General features: G+C 31.7%; 2 protein-coding genes and 2 long non-coding RNA genes across 4 annotated transcripts; 2 read left to right on the top strand and 2 right to left on the bottom strand.

Annotated features, from left to right (window-relative positions):
• Window positions 1-338: 338 nt before the first annotated feature.
• LOC134238919 (uncharacterized) lies at window positions 339-856 on the bottom strand. Its single transcript, XR_009986121.1, has 3 exons — window positions 778-856; window positions 505-685; window positions 339-389 (listed from the first exon to the last, which is right to left on the bottom strand). It is a non-coding gene; the product is annotated as an uncharacterized LOC134238919 (long non-coding RNA).
• Window positions 857-2,264: 1,408 nt separating this feature from the next.
• On the bottom strand, window positions 2,265-2,790 carry LOC134238928 (uncharacterized). The gene is made up of 2 exons (XM_062721044.1): window positions 2,636-2,790; window positions 2,265-2,514 (listed from the first exon to the last, which is right to left on the bottom strand). Exons 1-2 carry the CDS (start codon window positions 2,764-2,766, stop codon window positions 2,265-2,267), a joined length of 381 nt encoding a protein of 126 aa, XP_062577028.1. The 5' UTR covers window positions 2,767-2,790.
• A 2,697-nt stretch (window positions 2,791-5,487) lies between these two features.
• Window positions 5,488-18,262, top strand: LOC134238918 (uncharacterized). The gene is made up of 6 exons (XM_062721036.1): window positions 5,488-5,542; window positions 5,773-5,934; window positions 7,656-7,712; window positions 17,019-17,115; window positions 17,234-17,271; window positions 17,641-18,262. The coding sequence occupies exons 5-6, from the start codon at window positions 17,241-17,243 to the stop codon at window positions 18,252-18,254; spliced, it is 645 nt and encodes a 214-aa protein (XP_062577020.1). The 5' UTR covers window positions 5,488-5,542; window positions 5,773-5,934; window positions 7,656-7,712; window positions 17,019-17,115; window positions 17,234-17,240; the 3' UTR covers window positions 18,255-18,262.
• LOC134238896 (uncharacterized) lies at window positions 7,760-12,341 on the top strand. Its single transcript, XR_009986114.1, has 3 exons — window positions 7,760-8,229; window positions 11,835-12,029; window positions 12,160-12,341. It is a non-coding gene; the product is annotated as an uncharacterized LOC134238896 (long non-coding RNA).
• Window positions 18,263-21,114: the final 2,852 nt, after the last annotated feature.

Raw genomic sequence — 21,114 nt, 5'->3', positions numbered from 1 at the left:
GCAGTGACCTTCAATCACTATTGATTTTTTTTTACTCTACATATTTATTTTTATATATTATACATTTGATACTTATCAACTTTTTACCTGCAGTCATGGTCAATGGGCTGAATGCCTTTTCTTTTTGCATTTTCACGAAGTCTGCATTTTCTGCATCTATAATCATACCGCACTATTTTCCCAGATTTATCACCTATTAGTGAACTGTGACCTGTGGTTAAAAAAATAGAGATATATTCATAATCACCTCATAAATAAGTTTTATTTTCAAAAAGAAATATTTTTTTTCAAAGTTTCTTCTTGAATGCATACCTGAATAGCTGTTATATTTCTTTCCACTAGATCTTGTTTGCCATCCAGCATCAGCCGCAACTCTTATTTCAACTTTCCTAAAAATATATAATAAAAAACTACAGTCATTGGAGAAATAAGAAAGACAAAAGGGTGTTGAGATCATGACGTTTGGTATATTTTTTTCATAAAATGTAATTCTATAAAATTTACCCATCATTCAGTTTTATTTCTTCATCAAGAGCCTCATTGCAACTTTTTTTGGCAACAGATTCAATAGCCTTTCCTGCTTCTCTGTCTCTTTTCTTGACTGTTCCAGCCGCTACACCAGGGATATTCAATGAAGCAAATAACATTTGTAAATTAGAGAAACCTATTCCACTGCTGGTAATACCTACAAGGCACAGAATGAATTGAAAATAAAATATTATTCACTGTCAAATATGCTGCATTATTAAATCATAGTGCAAAGTTTTCTGAAATTACCTGCACCAAGCTTAGTGTTCACATCCCAAATGTTTTTTTCATGCCGCTTTCCAGTGGGGATGTTTGAAATAAAACTGCATATTATAGTACACTACAAAATTAATGAAATATTTCATATGAATCAAGGCGATTACTTACAAACTTAAGTTCATTTATTATAAGTGTGTATATTGATGATGATGAATTTGACATTTACCTTTATGTACAAAATACTTCCAAGGCCATAATGCCTCTCTTGAAAACAATCACACAGATGTAATACAGTCCCACATTTCTTGCATCCTTTCTGTAGCTGGGCTGCTAGCACACCAAGTTCAACCACTCGACGACCCTTTGTATGATACATGTATTTGTTTGAAAGTAAAATCGATATAAAAAAAATATCAATACGTAAAATACCATTGTAAGACAATGAAAACAGAAAAGGGAATTGATGAAAACTAAAGTTCATTTTTGCATTCTACATGTTTTGTGCACATTCTATGTAAAACGTGTAGCTTGCAGAAAGCCTTGAAAAAAGAAAAGTATTATTTTTGAAGTTGTTTTATAATATTGTCAAACATTTCACTTGTTTTACTCACCTATAAAATAAGATGAAGCGAGGCTGAGACGTTGCAAAACAACAAGAAATCCCACCCTCCCTACCCATTCTGCATATGATTAAATCTGTTTTTATTTTTGAAATGTATTACTGCCAGGTATTCTATATTTTGTAGCATTGGTGAATTCCCCTTTGGTCAACAACATAACTACCTCTATTGTCGCGGTGGAAAGCTCGGGAGTTGATTTACTTTTCTGAATGGGTGCTGCGGAAGAACCACTCAAGTTCAATGACAGATATAAAAACTTACTGAAATGTACCATTCCATATTGTGGGGGATGCTGACACACATGCGAATCAACCCGGTGCTGTTGGCATCCCTTCATAATTGATTGTAAATATGTTGTCATTGGTAAATACAATTGTTGAATTTGATGTTGATGAAAGACAAACTGAAAGTCATTGAAATATTGACAATTTGATGTTGACGTTGATAATACAATGAAGTTGTTGATAATGTTGAAATGTTGATCTAACGTTGAATGTTGATATAACTTGTCATTAATATCTCATAAAATGTAAATATGTTGTGTGCTTGGGGCTTGCTCTTGCTAACTGGCATCCCCTTGCAGTTGTATGTTGTTTCATTATAATTTAATGTACTTATTTCCATCGCGGCCAAAAAATTGCCACAAGTAAACTTTAAACTTTTAATTTGTTGTGTGGTCTTTGCTTACAAGTTCTGCGATAACAGAGACCCTTTCAAAATAACTGTAATGTACTATTATTTTGCAGGAAAATTTTTTGGTGAAATATGACGTAGAGGCAATTGTTAAATATACATAATTTAATATCTATCAACAAAAACTTTTCCATACGTTATTAACTTGATTAATTTGCCCTGCAAAAGAGTAGTAACACAGTCATTGTCTAAAGGACTCATGCCTCATATAAGGTTTACATTTAGAAATACCTCATGCCAGTCAAGTAGATTCTTTGAAACATCTGGGTGCAAAGTGTCTTCCTCATTAGTTTCGTCGGGCGGATCGTCGTTTCTATCGTCGCCTCTGTAATCTTCATCGGATGTATCTAATTCATCCTCGTCCTCTTCATCATATTCCGACCAACCCTCGTCAATGCTGGTACTCATAATATTTTTACCATGATTTGGGGGTCTTGAATAATCATGATCCATCCTTAACAAAATTTCGATAAATATAATAAAAACAAAATATACTATTACTTCTAAGGACATGATGTTTTTTTTTCAAGTTTCCGAAAGCCGTTTTAGAATTAGAATGACTATCGTGCAGTTACCTGGAGACCTCTGTTTTTCTTTCAATTGCTTCAGATGTAGGAATTGGAACAGACTTTATTTTGGGGCGAAATCTTCCGCTTTTATACCGTTTTCTCAAACATGTCAAATTAGTGGACATGCTGTCTGTCATCTTCGTCACTCTTTTCCTACCTTTTTATCCTAAAGAGCGGAAAGGGGAGTAATTCATTTTATATTTTTAGAATATTAACGGAATTTTTTTTCCCGAATAAATACGAAGGGCGGATCACTCCAAGTTCCAAAAAATACCGAAGCTACCGGAAGACTCTTTAGGTAGTGCAGTGTTTAGAGCGTCCTTAAGAGGGGACCTATGTCCGAAAAGTCTTTGTGTGAAATTTTCAAAACTTTGACATTTCTTTCCTGACCACTTGCTCTTAATTTTTAGGTTTAAAAAAAAATACATTTATATGCTTATTTTTACACAGGAGTATGTGCAAAAACAGTGTGAAATGCTAAAAATAGATTATTTTCAGACATTATTGTTCTACCCCAAATATGCGCTAAAAAGAACCAAAAATGTCAAATCACATTCAAACTCAACAGGTATTTAATACATATGACTTGTATCTTTAAAATGAAGGCAATTTCACAGTAATTTATCTCGCATGAAAAATTATAATGGAGCACAATGTAAGCATCATCCCGTTTTTCTTGTCGTATTTTTTTACAATTCCGGCATGCATAACAGGTAATATCACAAAAAGTCTTTGTGTGAAAATGTTGTAATTCATATATTTTGAAAGAAATGATACATCTCTTTATTCTAATAAAGAAAAAAGTATACCTTTATGATAAAATAAACGAGAAATATGTCATAAATATTGACCTTTCTGCACTAAAAAAAAGGTAAGCAGGCACTTACAAACATCTGAATATAAAACTATTCTGCGAAAAACGAGTATTTTGTTTTGATTAGAAACATTTAACTATTTAAACAGATTAATTCCTTTCTTCTTCATTCCAATAATTCTGCCCCCCTCCCCCCATTTCCCCGTCAACAGCCCTCACCTATTAGAACCTAGGAATGACTTTATACAATAAAATCTACATGTACTATAAATCAACAAGCAAATATATGTACAGGTACATTTCTTAACTTTTTCTTAGTCTTATCCAGAAAAAAAATTAATGGTTAACGTAAAATTAAATTTATTTCCCTGATTTAAGTCGCTTTCTTCGCTGAATTTTAAATTATCTTTTTGCGCTTATATATCAGCATATCATCGAGGTATTTCTTCACAACTGACATTGCTATGAATTATCGACCAAAGGAAGAGAATTCTAATATAAACAAACTCCATAAATCAAATAAAACTGTTATTTTAAAGTTATTTGTTCTTACGGGACATGGAAAGGAAAGAGAACATTTTATAACAATCCTATGCGGAGCCAAAGTGACTTGTATGATTTCACCTCAATCACATCTTATTTATGAAATGTTTCATTTAGAGGCCATGAAATCATACAAGTATATAACAAAATATAAAACATATTTTTAATCTTTAATATTAGAGAGGTGAAGCATTTGACCGTGAACGTCTACTTGTGTGTGTAAATCTAGAAACGTTTTACAAGTACTTGTAACTATCATCGTGTTCTGTTTAACAAACTACATGTGAACCGGTACGTGTTAAACGTCATTTCAACAAGTCACTTTACAATCCATTTGTATCAAATAGTTCTATGACTTAATTGAACAAAGATACAACTTCATACAAAACGCCGCCTGAAAAAACAAAACAAAACATATATTCTAAAATTTGAGTTGAAGAAGTTACAAGTTCTCACCTCCGCGTACTTATGAATCTACACATTATGTAAAACATGTAGAATTACGCGGTATGCAAAATTGACGACATAAATCGGAGTAAATTAGTATTTTTCCTACCTACATATACACGGCTTCTTAACCTCACTTTTACTTCATCAGAAAATGTAGAGACGTGGCTGTTCTTTGCCTTTTAAATCTCTCCTGACGAATATTAATTTTATTATTTTTAACTGAAGCAAAATATTTTATACTTTGCTTTACTGGGAATACTGGATATTTTTTTTGCTAACTAAATATACCAGTAAAATCTATTTAATATAAACAATCTAATCAGAAACTGTATATTATATTGATTTTTTAAAAAAGAAAGAATACATGTACTTTAATTTACTATTGTAATAACTTTGAATAACTATTGTAAAACGTTCATGCTTTAGTTAACTTAAGTCAACTACAGTAAAAATTTTAGCTATAGAATTTTCAAGAAGGGGATAGACTAATGTTTTGAATGTTTGGATCTGCTTTTAAATCAGATTACTTGGGATTGAAAATAACAGAATATATTCTTGCGTTTTATATTTTACATATGTTAAGTCAGATTAATGTTCGTTAATTTCCTTATTTTGAAACTAATGCTTTGCTTGATTGTAAATTATATATCAGAGAGAAAAAGTTTTACGAATCAAATTTCCTGTTTTCTGGAAATGTAATAATTAATTACACTTCCTTCTAAAATTCAGTCTGAATCAGTTATATTGACAAGTTCTTTCTAAACCATAAACTCATGAAATGAAAGCAGATGGAGTTAGATATGAATGTTCTGATCATTCGATGCATTTCAAATTTATTTTAACAATGGAACTTTGGATACTTGCTTGTCTGTGTTCTTTAAACAGTTTAATGGTATTTTGTCTGAACGTAACTGGAAATAATGTCTGCAAATTAGGGTGAGAAAATCCTTATTTATTTCTTTTTCTTGAATGGAAAGAGAGGAAAAAATAAATGTTATCTTTCAAATAGCTTTTTGTGAATAAAAAAAACTCGAAGGGACATATATTTTCTAGAGGCATCCGGTCTTGCTGCACGGACTACAAACTTGTTGGAAACACGTGTGTAGGTATGTGCCTTTTTAAAACAAGTGCAAAGAAACGAAAAAATATGCTTCAAGGCAATATTTGTGCAGAAATCAAATATAAACGTTAAAACTGTGTGTTATAAATATACATTTCTGATAATTCAAAGTTTCTTAAGTGTCGGGAATGCTTTTGAAAATCTCAAAGATTCCAATTGAAATTGTAATAAACTGATGCGGTTTCAATTGAAGTTCAGGTAAAATATAACTTTCAGAATGTGATCCTGGTTACCGGGGACATAATTGTTCCTTGACCTGTCCTCCCAACTCCTATGGACGAAAATGTAATAAAGCATGTGTTTGTTTAACTAATCAGTACTGTGATACAGAAAGGGGGTGTCTGTGTAACACGACCAGCGATAATTGTACAGATCCAGGTGAGAATTAATTTTACTTCTTTTATGCAGACCAAAGGTTGATGATTATTTTACATGGTCATTAATAAATATCAAAGCTCTTATACGTAAAGATTTCCAAATACACCTTATATATTTTTTTATATAATTTATTATTTTACTTTATAATGTATTATATTGCTTTTACCTGAATATGCATTGCTTCCCAGCTTGATATTTTGGAAACTATTTCAAAAACTTAACATATTCTCACTTATCTTTAATTGATTTTCGAAGTAAACGGGAGTTTCTCAGATTTCTTTTCCTAAATCAAATCTTAAGTCAGTTTTTCAAATAAAAAAAAGGTCGCTGATTTGCCAAAAGAGTTATTCAAGTTTTAAATCCAAATATTCTCCACTTCTTGAAAAAAGGCATATTTATATAACTATAATTTTGTATTCAAGCATGAATGTTTTATTTAATACGTATATTTTGCTTAATGCAAAAGCCGAAACATTAGTTTGAAAATTAAATTGTAAAATAAAATCAAAATCAAAAGGTTTAAGATATGGGAAATAATACTCTACCACCAAAAAATCTACAAATACAAATCTGATAACAAGCATTAATATACCTAAATCTGGCATTGAAAGTTAATATAAGTGTTTTCTTCTCATGTAACCGTTTTTAAATAAAACTGCTCGAATATAAAAATTGGACAACTAAATAAATAAATAAACATAATTAGGTCAATATGTTTAAAAAGTTTGTTGGCAGACCTGGCTTTCAAAGACTGAACAAATGTTGATAATTAGGGAATCTAGCATTCTTTGGATGTCAATCCCAGTGTACGTTTGTGTAAAATAGGGATTTGTTGCCTAGAATGCAAGAGCTAAACTTGTTTTTGGGGGTTAGGGATGAGTTTCGACAAAAAAAAAGGATCGCTATATATCATGATTTCCACAAAAATATCACAATATTTTCACGATATTTTTATATGAACTTTTTACCACTTTTTCAAATGAATTTTGGGAACTTTTTAACCAATATATTCAATGTAAAAACACAACTTCACTTTTTGCATTTTTCGTTTCTGTCCTGATATAAGCATATATGGATACCCTTGTTTACTTGTTGAGTCATTTGTAATAACTACGAAGACCAAAGTCGTGAACCAAATATTACGAAATTTATTAGAACAGTCTACATACCGGTACTTTAACCTGCGTATCTTGAAACGTATATCAATCTGAAAATTCTGATTATTTAAATACATGTATATCGTTAAAATGTTGCTTCTTTATTTGAGAAAGAAGATAATTCATATTTGTAGCTGATTTCAATTGATTCAACCAATTAAGGAGAAAAAAGTTTTCGAGGTTATACTTAAAAAATAGAGTTTGAATTATTTTATGTTATAAAAATGTAGATATTAGCAATTTTAAAGACATTGGCAGTAGATTAAAAAATATTACTAATGATAAATAACATAATTATAAACAATATAATGAAAGTCGCTCACTTTCTCTCTCTTTTAAAATATATTCCTATTATTTCATCATCCTGTATTTATCTGTGTTTTAATTACTGATCTTTCTGACAAGAGAAATTGTCAACACTCAAGGATCATATTCATAAACTACAAATATTTCAGCTACCACATCAGAATAAATCCAATTTATTTTTCACAACTCTGTTGTAAATTTATGTAGTTGTCTGGACAATGGTCTTAATGATGTCTCTCTATTTTTTACATTTCACAGAACCAGAGACTGTCGGAACAAGCTTAGGAACAACAATAAGTTTTTACATCTTATCCAGTATGTATCCTAAAAAAGATACTAAATACTCGGAATTGATTTATCCCTTTTTAGCTCACCTGAGCCGAAGGCTCAAGTGAGCTTTTCTGATCACATTTTGTCCGTCGTCCGTCCGTCCGTCCGTCTGTCTGTCTGTCTGTTCTTACGAGAGGTACATTGTGGGGTAAAATTAACGTATTTTCCAGCAGTGTGGGGTTTTTTGGGTACTGTGGGGTTAACCCCATAATGAAGAGGTCTAATTACGTTCAAAATTACTCTATGAGGTCGAAAAACCTAAAATTAGATTTAACCTCACAAAGACTTTGTCCAAATTTTGGACATGTCCTTAGCCCAAAACGCTCAGACATTCAGAAATCTGCTGTTTAGAGGAGTTCGGTAATTGAATCGAGGAGTTCCGAATACCTGAGCATGCGCATATATTTAAAACTAACTGCGCATGCGCAGAATACGGAAGTAGCTGTGTTTGGACACTTTGTATTAGCAGTGAGGAAATTCGGAAACACAAAAAGCAAATGCAGTAAGTCTTACTATTTTGTTGCACCACATTGAAAAAAAGCTTTGTAAGTTGTTTGACATGCTTCATACGTACATTATGCAGTTGTAGAATTTATTTAAAGTCAAGGAAAGGAAATCTGTAGTCCACATAAACACAAACCTATTGAAAACGGGCTTTTGTAAAAAAAAATGATAATGAATGCACTGATAGTTCTTTTTTTAATCAGAGGTCTGCAATGAAAATCGACCGATACCCGGGGGGTCGGGCTAGTGGTTTTCTGCAAGAAGGTCGCCCCGTTGGCCAGTAAAAAAGATATTTTTTATACACATGCAATACATGCAAAGCACACCTGGTACGTATTTTCACTCGTTTTTTGCTATAAAAATCCAAACCATTTAAATTTTCCATATAACATGCTCCAACTGTCAATAAATCTCCATAATTTAATCCGTGTTGGAGTATTTCTTGGCTTATTTACTTCCAAAAACGATCGTCTTTTTTTCTTAATTCGAGTTTTCTCTATACCTATGGTAAATACATGCAGATATCTCATAACATAAATACATGTGATTCTTCCGACGGGAGACAAAACCTCTGGATTTTTCACGCCTCTTCCGCCCCTCCCGATTAATTTTTAAATCTTCCGTGTTTAAATTTTTTTCAAATTGAATATTTTTGGCTTTAATTTTATCCTCTTTCGTAGTATAATTGCTCTCTCTCTCTCTCTCTCTCTCTCTCTCTCTCTCTCTCTCTCTCTCTCTCTGAATTCATTCTAGATACGTACCAATTGTTTATCTACTCTTCACACATTTGTTTACATGTACTTGTAATCATACCTTAATCTATAGAGAGAAAATCAGAATGGAAAAATGGAATTAACAGTGTCACTGCAATAAATTTTCACAGCAAGTAGGCTTCGTAGGAATCAATATGGGGTTGTATAATTAGGTTGTAAAATTTAGTGGTATATCAATTTGATAAATGACAATCAATGTTTATAAATGAGTGCAGGACATTTTAATCAGTTGTTAAAATACCCAATATGTCACATTTTTTACACATTCGCTTGTGTAATTATGTGCCCGATAATAAAATTCACCTATTAAAGAAATTAAACAAATTACCTTTAGATACGTATATATAACTCTGTTTGTGTTAATGGAAAAAATATAATTGTCCTGTAAGATCAATTTGTACTTATTTTTCAAGATCGACGATTGAAAATTTAAAAGAAATCACAATTAATAGTTTTTCCATAGCTTAACTTAACGAAATTCAAGCTTAAAGCTACATTTTGTAATTTACAATATTAATTCATATCATTACTTTGAATATTTACAGTGAGAGTATGTGACTTAGCTAATACAGGGCTATCAGTATTTTCACACCTGTTAGATTTTGATTCCGTGTAGAAGCTCTAATTGCAACTTTTGTCAAAACAAATGTTTTGTATAGCATGATTATCTCGTGAATTTCACTATCAGGAGACGATCGATAGGGATTAGTTACGCTCTACTGCACTTGACACCTGTGTTGTGTAGAATGATTTTAAACTGCGTAAATACAAATCTTTGGTCAATTGAATAATTTTTTGTGTGTGTCTGTATGTTAGATAGAAATTCTGACAGCTTTATGAAAATAATATTAAAAATTTACCAGACTTTAAAAACTTCAGCAAACTAGTTGATCGAGGATTAATTGAAGGGGGGGGGGTTACACTGCTGATCATTACCTGAACATATGATAGTGAAGTTTTTAAATGGATTTTATTGACACTTACTGAAATAAATTTTTATACTTTTAATTCACCATTAAACTGTCTTTTAATTAAAGCTTGTGTATTTTTTCTTATTAAAAAAATAGATAGTAGTAAGGCACGTGTATTTCTTCTTGAATTATACTGTAATTCAATTATCATATATTTGAATGTAACAAAAGAACACTCTGAGTTCCCGAAACTAGTCAAAAAATATGTCGGACAATTGTCCTGTAAATATTCAAAATTCACCGGACAGTTGTAAAATTTACCTGACATTAATTTTTTGTATGTAAATTTAACATATTATAGGATTGGAAATTGTGTCGATATAATAAATAATATGTGTAAATAAAAAGATGGCAAATGCAGATTTTTTAAAAAAAAATTATTAAAATATTTTCTATAAGGCCTGTGTGTGCAGGATTTGACGTCGCCGACGGCGTGTGATGACCAACACTTAATTCATCGTATAAAATTATTATGTCCTTTCTGACAGATTTTTTAAAAATTTTTTTAAAAATAAAATCTGCAACATGACAACTCTTGGTTGATTGTTTGGAATTAGTGGGAAATATATGTTGTTTTCCAGGCTGCTTTTTTCTTTTGGATTTTGGTATTTTATGTGCCAGGAAAAATATTACGTAAAATATCAAACTCGTTTTAAAAAGCCTGGAAAACGTCCGATATTTCTGACTAGTTTAAATTTATTATACAACCTCCACATAGTTAAAAATATGTACTAATGATATAAAGATATGCAAATTTATCATGAAAATGATGATTTTAAGTGAATTTGTTGTCGTTTTACTACATTCAAGTCAGTCCGCTATTTTTAGAAAAGGGGAAAAACGCGCATGTATTTTAAATGCTATCAAATACATTAGAAAAATCCAGAAGTTGGTATAATATTATCATGCTAATAGATTAAATTATAGAGAAAATAATAAATGGTAACAAATTGTTTGTAATCAAGCAGAAATAGCAGGCAACTCTTGCAACCCTGCAAATTCGTCCTTCAAAACGAAAGTAGATTGTCACATTTTTTTACTGTCAGAACTACAGAGTGCATATATTTATCAGAGGGAAAATATTTGTTTGACAGTGTTTTTAAAACTGTTTTTCCTCCCAGACTTATGGAAATTATTTTTTTTTTAATATGTAGCTTTTTATAGTAGACAATTTTACACATTTTATTTAAACAAGATCTGGCGCGCCCCTGACGTTTTTTTTTTTCATTCCTTTAGTTTTGCATTTGTTTATTGTCAGGACAATTGAATTAAATTATTTTGTTAAGATTATATGTAAACGTTATACAGTCTGTAAAAAAAAACCATCGGACATTTTGACCGATAAGATTAAGATTTTACCGGTCCAATTCAAAGTTTACCGGGGATCCCCGGTGGACCGGTGCGTTTCGGGAACTCTGTAATTTACACTTATGAATGTATGAAGTTTAACTGTTTTGTAGGAACAGAAACATGCACAAAACCTTAAAAATTTGGAATTCTTTAATGTGATATTTTTTAAATAAGCATGGATTAATATATATATATATATACACACACACATACAAAGGTTATGTGAAATTGACATGTTTAATTAAATCAACTGTAGTGGTTATTGCTGTTTATTTATTGACCGACTGGCTACTTCTTGGGCAAACTGGAATAAGAGGCCACCTGGCTAGTTTCTGGACTTCCCAAATTAAAACAAGTTTGACTGTACTTTTTCACCTTTTACCAATATAAGAAAGTAGTTCACAGTACATCACAACTATGCTATAAATAAATTTCGATGAATTTTAATTAGTTACTCGGAATTTTTGTATGTGTTATAAATAAACATTTGCTTCTGTATTCCTTTGTAGAGTTCAGATACCACTGAAAGTGAACATCAGTGGAACTTTGATGATCTAGGCCACTCTATTGTTGCAGCAACACCAGCAGGCGTCGGACATTCATAAAGTTGAAAGAACAAACCTGTGACTTGAACACACAATTTGTGATCTGAATATAGTTCACAAATTTAAGGAAAGCAACTATTAAAGACATCCAGATCGGTGGTTAGTACATGTTATAAGTGCCCATAAAATCAAGACAACAATATTATTTTACAATAAATTAAAACATAACCTGTAAAAAAATTCAACATTATCATTTAGAAATATATTTTACTGTATTTTTTTTGGACAGGTATACATGAAGTATGAGTTAAAGACTTTTCAGAAGAACAAGCACAATCCCGATTCATTTTTGCCATTGCCTTCTCCAGACGGCGACATTCAGGACCTGACTTACTTTTCAGAAAAAGAAGAATCGATTTTTGAAAGTTGATCTAAAAAAGATAACATTTACATGGGTCGTGGATTTGAATTACATTTTCTTGATCATGTTGATGGGCAACTAGTTTCAAGTATTTGGATGTCTATTCTCAAGTTACTGCAAACCTTAAATTAACTTCTTGATTATTAGTTAAATGTGAGACCGTGTCTTACTTGAAGTAATCATTTTTTGAATTGAGCTATGTAATATCTGATTACTTATGTTTATGAGTAGTGCTCAGCTTTAAGACAAAAGGATCTTTTATGAACATTGCATTCGGCATGGCAAATTTCTATACATTAACAGTCATAGTTTTCGTCTTTTTTAATTAGCGATTTCATTTTAAATGTGAGAAATAATTATTAAACTGAAATGTACATTTATGTTGTTTGATTTTTATTTTTTTGAAAATTATAAATCAATTGCATGTTGGTTTTTTTTTTTCATTTTATTTTAGGGGACGGGAGTGGGGGTGCAGCTCTAAGTTTGAGTATATTTTCCAAAAGGATGTACATCGTTATTTTTGTTTTAAGATCAATTTTAAAATGCAAAATGATGAGATATTAGACTACACTTTTTTTCTTAAAACTTCATTTTAATTAATATATTTTTTTTAAAATAAGTAGCAATAACATGCAAGTTTTAGAGTTATTTGACAACTCACTATATACTTGGTTTTTTTTTACATCTATGAAGATTGTCTCAAATTTTGAGGGTTTTTTTTTCTGTGTTCTACATTTATTGACATGTTTCTTATCTGTGTTCAACTTGTCGAGTAACTGAAAAGTTTGATTAAATTTTTTTTTAAAAAATCAGGATCATCTCTTTTATTTATTATTATTAATTTACAATGAAATTATGTATACTTTTGATGCATAATGTACACTTCAAATTCATGCACCAGCAGATTCAAAGGAAAAATTCTCATTAGAAATAAGCAGTGAAGATAAAGAGATTATCTAATTAAAAATAGTTTGAAAAATATTTAAAACAAATTTTCGAGTATGTTATCAAAATAGGAAAAAGTATTATGAGAATTGTTTGGTATTTTTAATAGTAAAAAAAAGGATATGACGTACTGGCAATCGCATCATCTCACTCAGGGTCTTTCCGTCAGAGTTCGGAAAAACAACCTCGAATGTATTAACATCACCTGATGTTAAAGGTTTTGCTTTTCTTGTTTTTTTCAAATATAGGATAGAGGAAGTAAGAAGTCCCTTTTATAGTATATTTTATGTAATATCATAGCATTGAATAAAGTTAAACTCAATATTCCACAGATAAAAGGTCTTCATGCATTTATTTCGAAGATCATGAAAAGGGGGGTTGTTGCCATGGCGTCTAACTAATACATTCGAGGTCGTTTGTCAGCTAGTCAGAAAGGCTCGAGAAGTTGCGATTGAACATAGTGGGGGTACTTGTTCTTTTATTACCAGTCCCTGGTAGAGTTTTTTTATATTAGAACATACTGGGGTTTTCAAACACTTCAATTCATATGGTTACTGGTATCTGTTACATGAGAACACAGCGGGGTTCTTTGTTTAACACTCTGAGGTTACTAAGATGTCTGATATTTTCTATCAGAACATATTGTGGTTCTTGTCTAACACTTTGTGGGGTTAATGTTATCTTTTATCTATATAAGAAAATAATGGGGTTGTTACACGTTACGGGGTTAGTGTTGTCTATTATCTTTATGAAAGTACATAGTGGGGTTGTTGTCCTAATGCTTTATGGGGTTAGTGTTGCCTATTATCTTTATGAGAGTACATAGTGGGGTTGCTATCCAAACACTTTATGGGGTTAATGTTGTCTGTTATCTTTGTGAGAGTACATAGTGGGGTTGCTGTCCAAACACTTTATGGGGTTAGTGTTGTCTATTATCTTTATAAGAGTACATAGTGGGGTTGCTGTCCAAACACTTTAAGGGGTTAGTGTTGTCTATTATCTTTATAAGAGTACATAGTGGGGTTGCTGTCCAAACACTTTAAGGGGTTAGTGTTGTCTATTATCTTTATGAGAGTACATAGTGGGGTTGCTGTCCAAACACTTTATGGGGTTAGTGTTGTCTATTATCTTTATGAGAGTACATAGTGGGGTTGCTGTCCAAACGCTTAATGGGGTTAGTGTTGTCTATTATCTTTATGAGAGTACATAGTTGGGTTGCTGTCCAAACACTTTATGGGGTTAGTGTTGTCTATTATCTTTATGAGAGTACATAGTAGGGTTGCTGTCCAAACACTTTATGGGGTTAGTGTTGTCTATTATCTTTATGAGAGTACATAGTGGGGTTGCTGTCCAAACACTTTATGGGGTTAGTGTTGCCTATTATCTTTATGAGAGTACATAGTGGGGTTGCTGTCCAAACGCTTAATGGGGTTAGTGTTGTCTATTATCTTTATGAGAGTACATAGTTGGGTTGCTGTCCAAACACTTTATGTGGTTAGTGTTGTCTATTATCTTTATGAGAGTACATAGTGGGGTTGCTGTCCAAACACTTTATGGGGTTAGTGTTGTCTATTATCTTTATGAGAGTACATAGTGGGGTTGCTGTCCAAACACTTTATGGGGTTAGTGTTGTCTATTATCTTTATGAGAGTACATAGTGGGGTTGCTGTCCAAATGCTTAATGGGGTTAGTGTTGTCTATTATCTTTATGAGAGTACATATTGGGGTTGCTGTCCAAACACTTTATGGGGTTAGTGTTGTCTATTATCTTTATGAGAGTACATAGTGGGGTTGTTGTCCAAACACTTTATGGGGTTAGTGTTGTCTATTATCTTTATGAGAGTACATAGTGGGGTTGCTGTCCAAACACTTTATGGGGTTAGTGTTGTCTATTATCTTTATGAGAGTACATAGTGGGGTTGCTGTCCAAACACTTTATGGGGTTAGTGTTGTCTATTATCTTTATGAGAGTACATAGTGGGGTTGCTGTCCAAACGCTTAATAGGGTTAGTGTTGTCTATTATCTTTATAAGAGTACACACTGGGGTTGTTTGTCTTATAATTTATGGGGTTAGTGTTGTCTGTTATATCTATATAGCATAGTGGGGTTGTTTAACACTTTCTTGGATATTCTTGTCTATCATCTTCATGTGAAATATGTTGGGTTAATTTACTTTGATGCAACAGTTATCCTCAAATAAAAACATTTTTTTGCATTGTTACTGCTATGCAGTAGTTGAAAAATGTTATTGCTATATCCGTTCTAAGTTATTCAGATAAACAGTAACAATTTTAAAAGTACTTATAATTAGTTGCCTGTAAAGTTGACTTGATATTAAATAATTAATTTTTAACCCCACAAATATAGATCTTTAACCCCACAAATATAGATCTTTAACCCCACAAATATAGATCTTTAACCCCACAAATATAGACCTTTAACCCCACAATATACCATTTGTTTGAATTCCTAATGAAACCTCTCAAGTCACCACTGTACTATTAATAACCCCACAAAGCAAAATGATAACCCCGCACCTTCCGTAAAATGCACAATGTACCTCTCAACTGTATAGCTGTCTGCCTGTCTGTCCGTCTGTCCGTCTGTACACTTTTCACATTTTCGACTTCTTCTCAAGAACCACTGGACCAATTTTGACCAAACTTGGTACAAAGTATCCTTGGGAGAAAGGAAATTTAAATTGTTAAAATAAAGGGCCAAATTTCCTCACAAGAGGAGATAATCAAGAAAGGAAAAAAAAATAGGGTGGGGTCATTAAAAAATCTTCTTCTCAAGAACCACTAGGCCAGAAAAGCTGAAACTTATGTGGAAGCATCCTGGGTTAGTGTAGATTCTAAATTATTCAAATCATGACCCCCGGGGGTTGGACAGGGCCACAATGGGGAATCAAAGTTTTACATAGAAATATATAGGAAAATTTTTTGAAAATCTTCTTCTCAAGAACCACGGGGCCAGAAAAGCTGAAACTTATTTGGAAGCATCCTGGGGTAGTGTAAATTCTAAATTGTTAAAATCATAACCCCTGGGGATAGGGTGGGGCCACAGTGGGGAATCACATTTTTGCATACAAATATATAGGAAAAATCTTTGAAAATCTTCCCAAGAACCACGGGGCCAGAAAAGCTGAAACTGATGTGGAAGCATCCTGGGGTAGTGTAGATTCTAAATTGTTCAAATCATGACCCCTGGGGGTAGGGCGGGGCCACAATGGGGAATCAAAGTTTTACATAGAAATATATAGAAAAATCTTTGAAAATCTTCTCAAGAACCACGGAGCCAGAAAAGCTAACTAAAACTTATGTGCACATGGAAGCATTCTGGGGTAGTGTAGATTTCAAAATGTCTAAATTATGATCAGTGGGGTAGGGTGGGGTCACAATATGTATTACAAGGGGGAAATCTGGTAAAGAACAGAATGGTCAAAACTTCCCAGGTGAGCAATGTGGCCCATGGGCCTCTTGTTAAACAAGCATTTTAATTTTAGCTCTATGAATAAATCAGAATTGATAAAGAAAGGTAAAGGAAAGAAAAATAGCAAAAATATAACAAAGACAAGTTGAACCCATAAATGTTTGGATGTTTGCATTTTCAAGGCTAAGCAAAATTTATATGTTTTACAATAAGATAGTATTGAAATTTACAATTATTTCGTGCTTTGACGACATTTCTATTGCATATCTTTATGTAGGTGTTCAAGGTAATATATAGAAAAGTGTTAAAAAGTGCATGAATCCAAATCTCAAAAAACGTTTTATTGTAGCTTATCATAACAAAAACCCGACAAATTTACTCACAGTTACTTTATCATCGACAATATCAGTCGTTCTACTGCTTGCAGCTGGGGTCACCTGCATAAGGTAATGTTCTTTACTAATGAATAATTTCAGATATAGATCCACTGATTGCACTTCATTACTACATATTTTTTAAAATATTTAAATTATTTAGTTTTAATTATCTTTTCTAAAAAAAAAGTTTTTGGATGAAGAAAAGATTGAGAGAGACAAAGGAAGGTAACATTTAATATACAGAGTTGTTTAAATTTTATCATTCATACAAAGTTCCTTTGATTTAGCATAAAATAGGTCTTTCTGTACAAACATGTCTTCTGTCGTACGTCGCACTTGTAGGTTATTTTAAAATTTCTAGGTTCCTTAAAATATGTTAATTCATCATTTTACAGAATTTTTATATGAAGCAGAAAAATATTGTGACAGATTATCAGTATGAAATCTAAAATTTATTTTTATTCTGAAATATTTACAGATAGATCTATTATTTATTAAATAATCGAGACATCTACGTTAGAAACATTCTAGTTAGGACTGAAATTGTTCTATTATGATTGAGGTATTCATAATTAAATTTTCCTATTTTCAAAGAAAGATATACATTGGGAGATCAACAATTGTTACATGTCGAAGATACGTCCTCTGGCACTAATCCACAACCTTATCAAACTGAGGACATATACGCTCACACAACATCGGGGATTTACCATCATTTAAGTCTCAGAGTACAGCTTAGTAGTTTATCTGATAGTGACAACAACAGAGAGAACCCTGCTCACTGCCCGGGTCTCTCCCCTGATACAATATCTGAACAAAGTGAGGAAAGAATCCGAACAGAAGAAAAAGAATCACGTACAGACCTTCATACGGACAGCGAAAATTCAGAGGAAATTTATTTTGATGTGAGCTATGTAGGACAAAATTCAGGTATTGTGCAAACAGATAAAACGTTGAGATGTTCCTTGAAATCAGACACAGATGAAGAAGATGATGAGTATTGTGACGTGAAGTACACCGGACAACATTCTAAAGTTCTATACGGAAATGGATTTCCCAGACAACAGATTTCTTCCAATTCCGAACTAGACGTTGATAATGACGGTTTAGCAGATTATGTTAATTGTATTAATATTTATCAGATAAATGAATCTGTTGGCGATGTTTATTCATCAGTACAAAAAACTTTGAAAAAGACAAAGTTTTAGTGAGCATTTTTAGAAAAAAAATTGGCATTTTGTTAATTGAATTTTTTCATGATATGGAATGAAACATTTGAATTGTAGTAAAAATATTTCTAAAGATAAGAGAAAAGAACCTTTCTTCAATTGTGTGAAAAATGAAAGAAATTGTTAAGGTACATGTAATAATTTGTTCTATCTAATTTCATAAGAATTAAAATTCATGAAGGAAGATAACTGGACTATTGTCAATGATAGAATTACTCCGACGCCTACCTCCAGGTCATGTTATGATCAACATAGAGTAAAGAGCTTCATCTACACGAGAATTAAATGCAGAAAATTCCTTTTTTTGGGCTTTATATCTTAATAATAAGATTATGATAATTATGATAACCTGACTCTCCGTTTGTAAGTATGTCTGTTTACATAAATGCAGGCCTCCCTTTGAATAATCATTGTTAGTCGTTAATTGTTATTTATTTAAAATTCACGAATGACTTAAAAGTAAATTGTCACATAAGAAAAGTATCATTTTCTAATTAAAGTTCTAGAGATTGCGTAAATATTGCGGGAAACTAAAAGTTGTTCAGAAATACAAAAAGGCACCTAAAGGCACTTAAATCAATATAAAGTTGATGTGCATGGGTATATTCAGTTTGTAGCAAAAGATTACGAAAAAAATAAAATAAAATAGTATAGAAAAGCTTACAAATCTTTCTATTAGACGAGGAAGTCATGTAAAATAATGACAAAAATTTAAAAAAAAACCGTTTATTACTCTATAAAACAGCTTTGCTATGAATAATTTTCTTACTGAAAAATTGCAGAAAACTTTAATTGTGAAAAAGTTAACGACAAAGAACGGTGATCAATTTTTAAAAACCGTAAAAATAAATCAAATCAAATCTGTATAAAAGAAATAAAACTTGACCCCTGGAAATCTAGAGGTAGGACCCGGTGCCTAGAAGAGGAAAACAAGCCTTCGGATTTGTCACATTCGCCCCGAGCTTTATCTATTGATTAGGTCGACGGATTATCATTTGTCATCATTACAAACTAGAAATGCTTCAATAATATCAATACAAACGTTAATGAAAGAAAATGATTTAAATTTTGTTTAGAAGATTACAAATTTTGTGTATATTCCTATGATATAATACTTGTAAATGTGTGTATAAGTTTCATGGATTTTATTTCTAATTTATTGCATGTTGTTTATTAGAGCAGCGAGGAAGTAGTTGATAGGTATTAAATTTATATGACGGGAATATGACAAAATTATGTAGCACACATAAATATTATATCACTGTTCCTTATTTCCACTTTTATCGAATTCATGGAGACGTCACCATGTGGGTGAAAAGCTTAAAATTATGAACTAAACCTTTACTCGGTACTCAGGACTGTTGATCAGTGTCACGGTCACACAATATTGGAGTCTATTTCTCCAAATCAAATGCATAAGATAGATTTTAGGTTCATGATCCAACCTGCTCTAAAAGTAGGTTTCTTGTGATTGAAATTAATTGAATAAAAATTGATGTTTGTATGTTTCCTTGTTTTGAAACTTATGTTTATGTCAATTATGTTACACATCGGAGGGACACAAGTGTACGGATTAATTTTTCCGGATTTTTAGAATTTTGATAGTTAATTGCATTTCCTTTTAAAATTCAGAATAAATCAGTTGTGTAACCATATGGATTCTGTTGAGAATGTTTGAATCATTGTTACATTTCAAAATATTCAAACAATTTTGGACACTTGCTTGTTTGTGTTCTTTAAACATGTTTAATTGTACTCTGTCTCAACGTAACCGGAGATGGTGTCTGTACATATGGGTGAGAGAATCTGTACTAATTACTTTTCTAAAAAAAAAAAAGACACACTGTTTTCTATCTAAAAAAAAGTATTTTGTGTTATAAAATCTAAGAAAGGAATATATTTTAGAAACATCCGATTCTGCTGCAAAGAATTCAGACCTGTTGGAAACACGTGTGTAGGTATGTTCCTTTGATAAAAGTGTAAATCAAAAACAAAAAGTAAAAAAAAAATGCGTTTTGATAATTCAAGCAGAAATTCAGAAACATCAGAAATCAAACTTAAAATATAAAAAATTCTGTTAATTCAAAGTTTCGCAAGTGAGGAAATGGTCTTGAAAGTCACACATTCAAAGTGAAATTGTAATATATTGATGCCAGTCATATGAAAGTTCATGTTATTTGGAACTTCCAGAATGTGGTCCTGGGTACCGGGGCTATAATTGTTCGAAGACCTGTCCTCCCAACCACTATGGACTAAGATGTTTTTCAAAATTTGTGACTGTTCACCCTATCAATACTGTGATACAGAAAGGGGGTGTCTGTGTAACACGACTAGCGATAATTGTACAGATCCGGGTGAGAATTCATTTCATTTCTTTTATGCAGACCAAAAGTACCATTTTTTCAAATGAATTTGGGACCTTTTAACCAATATATTGTAAAAACACAACTTCACTTTTTGCATTTTTATTTCTATCCTGATATAAGCATATTTGGACACCCTTGTTTACTTTTTGAGTCATTTGTAAAAACTACGATATTAAATACATGTATATCGTTAAAATGTTGCTTCTCTTTTTGAGAAAAAAGATAATTCATATTTGTCACCGATTTCAATTGATTCAACCAATTAAGGAGAAAAAAGTTTGTCAAGGTTTAACTGAAAAAAAAAATTAAACTTTAAAAAAAGTTTAAATTATTTCATGTTATAAAAATGTAAACTTTTACATGTTATAAAAAATTAAACTTTAAAAAAAAGTTTAAATTATTTCATGTTATAAAAATGTACAGGGTGTTTCAGAAAACATGCAACCGTTTTGATTGATTATATTTTATTGGCG

The sequence above is a fragment of the Saccostrea cucullata genome, unplaced genomic scaffold, assembly GCF_032062105.1.
Source record: "Saccostrea cucullata isolate Sc308-1 unplaced genomic scaffold, CSIRO_AGI_Scuc_v1 ctg383, whole genome shotgun sequence".
In the NCBI taxonomy this organism is placed as follows: Eukaryota; Metazoa; Mollusca; class Bivalvia; order Ostreida; family Ostreidae; genus Saccostrea; species Saccostrea cuccullata.
The sequence above is the reverse complement of the archived record's forward strand: the minus strand, read 5'-3'. Positions and strand labels throughout refer to the sequence as shown.

Coding starts and splice junctions, on each gene's coding strand:
- LOC134238928 (XM_062721044.1), bottom strand. CDS start 2,766: ATGACAGACAGCATGTCCACTAATTTGACATGTTTGAGAAAACGGTAT. Junction 2,515..2,635: donor AGAAAAACAGAGGTCTCCAG/GTAACTGCACGA, acceptor AATTTTGTTAAG/GATGGATCATGATTATTCAA.
- LOC134238918 (XM_062721036.1), top strand. CDS start 17,241: ATGAAGAAAAGATTGAGAGAGACAAAGGAAG. Junction 17,272..17,640: donor ATTGAGAGAGACAAAGGAAG/GTAACATTTAAT, acceptor CTATTTTCAAAG/AAAGATATACATTGGGAGAT.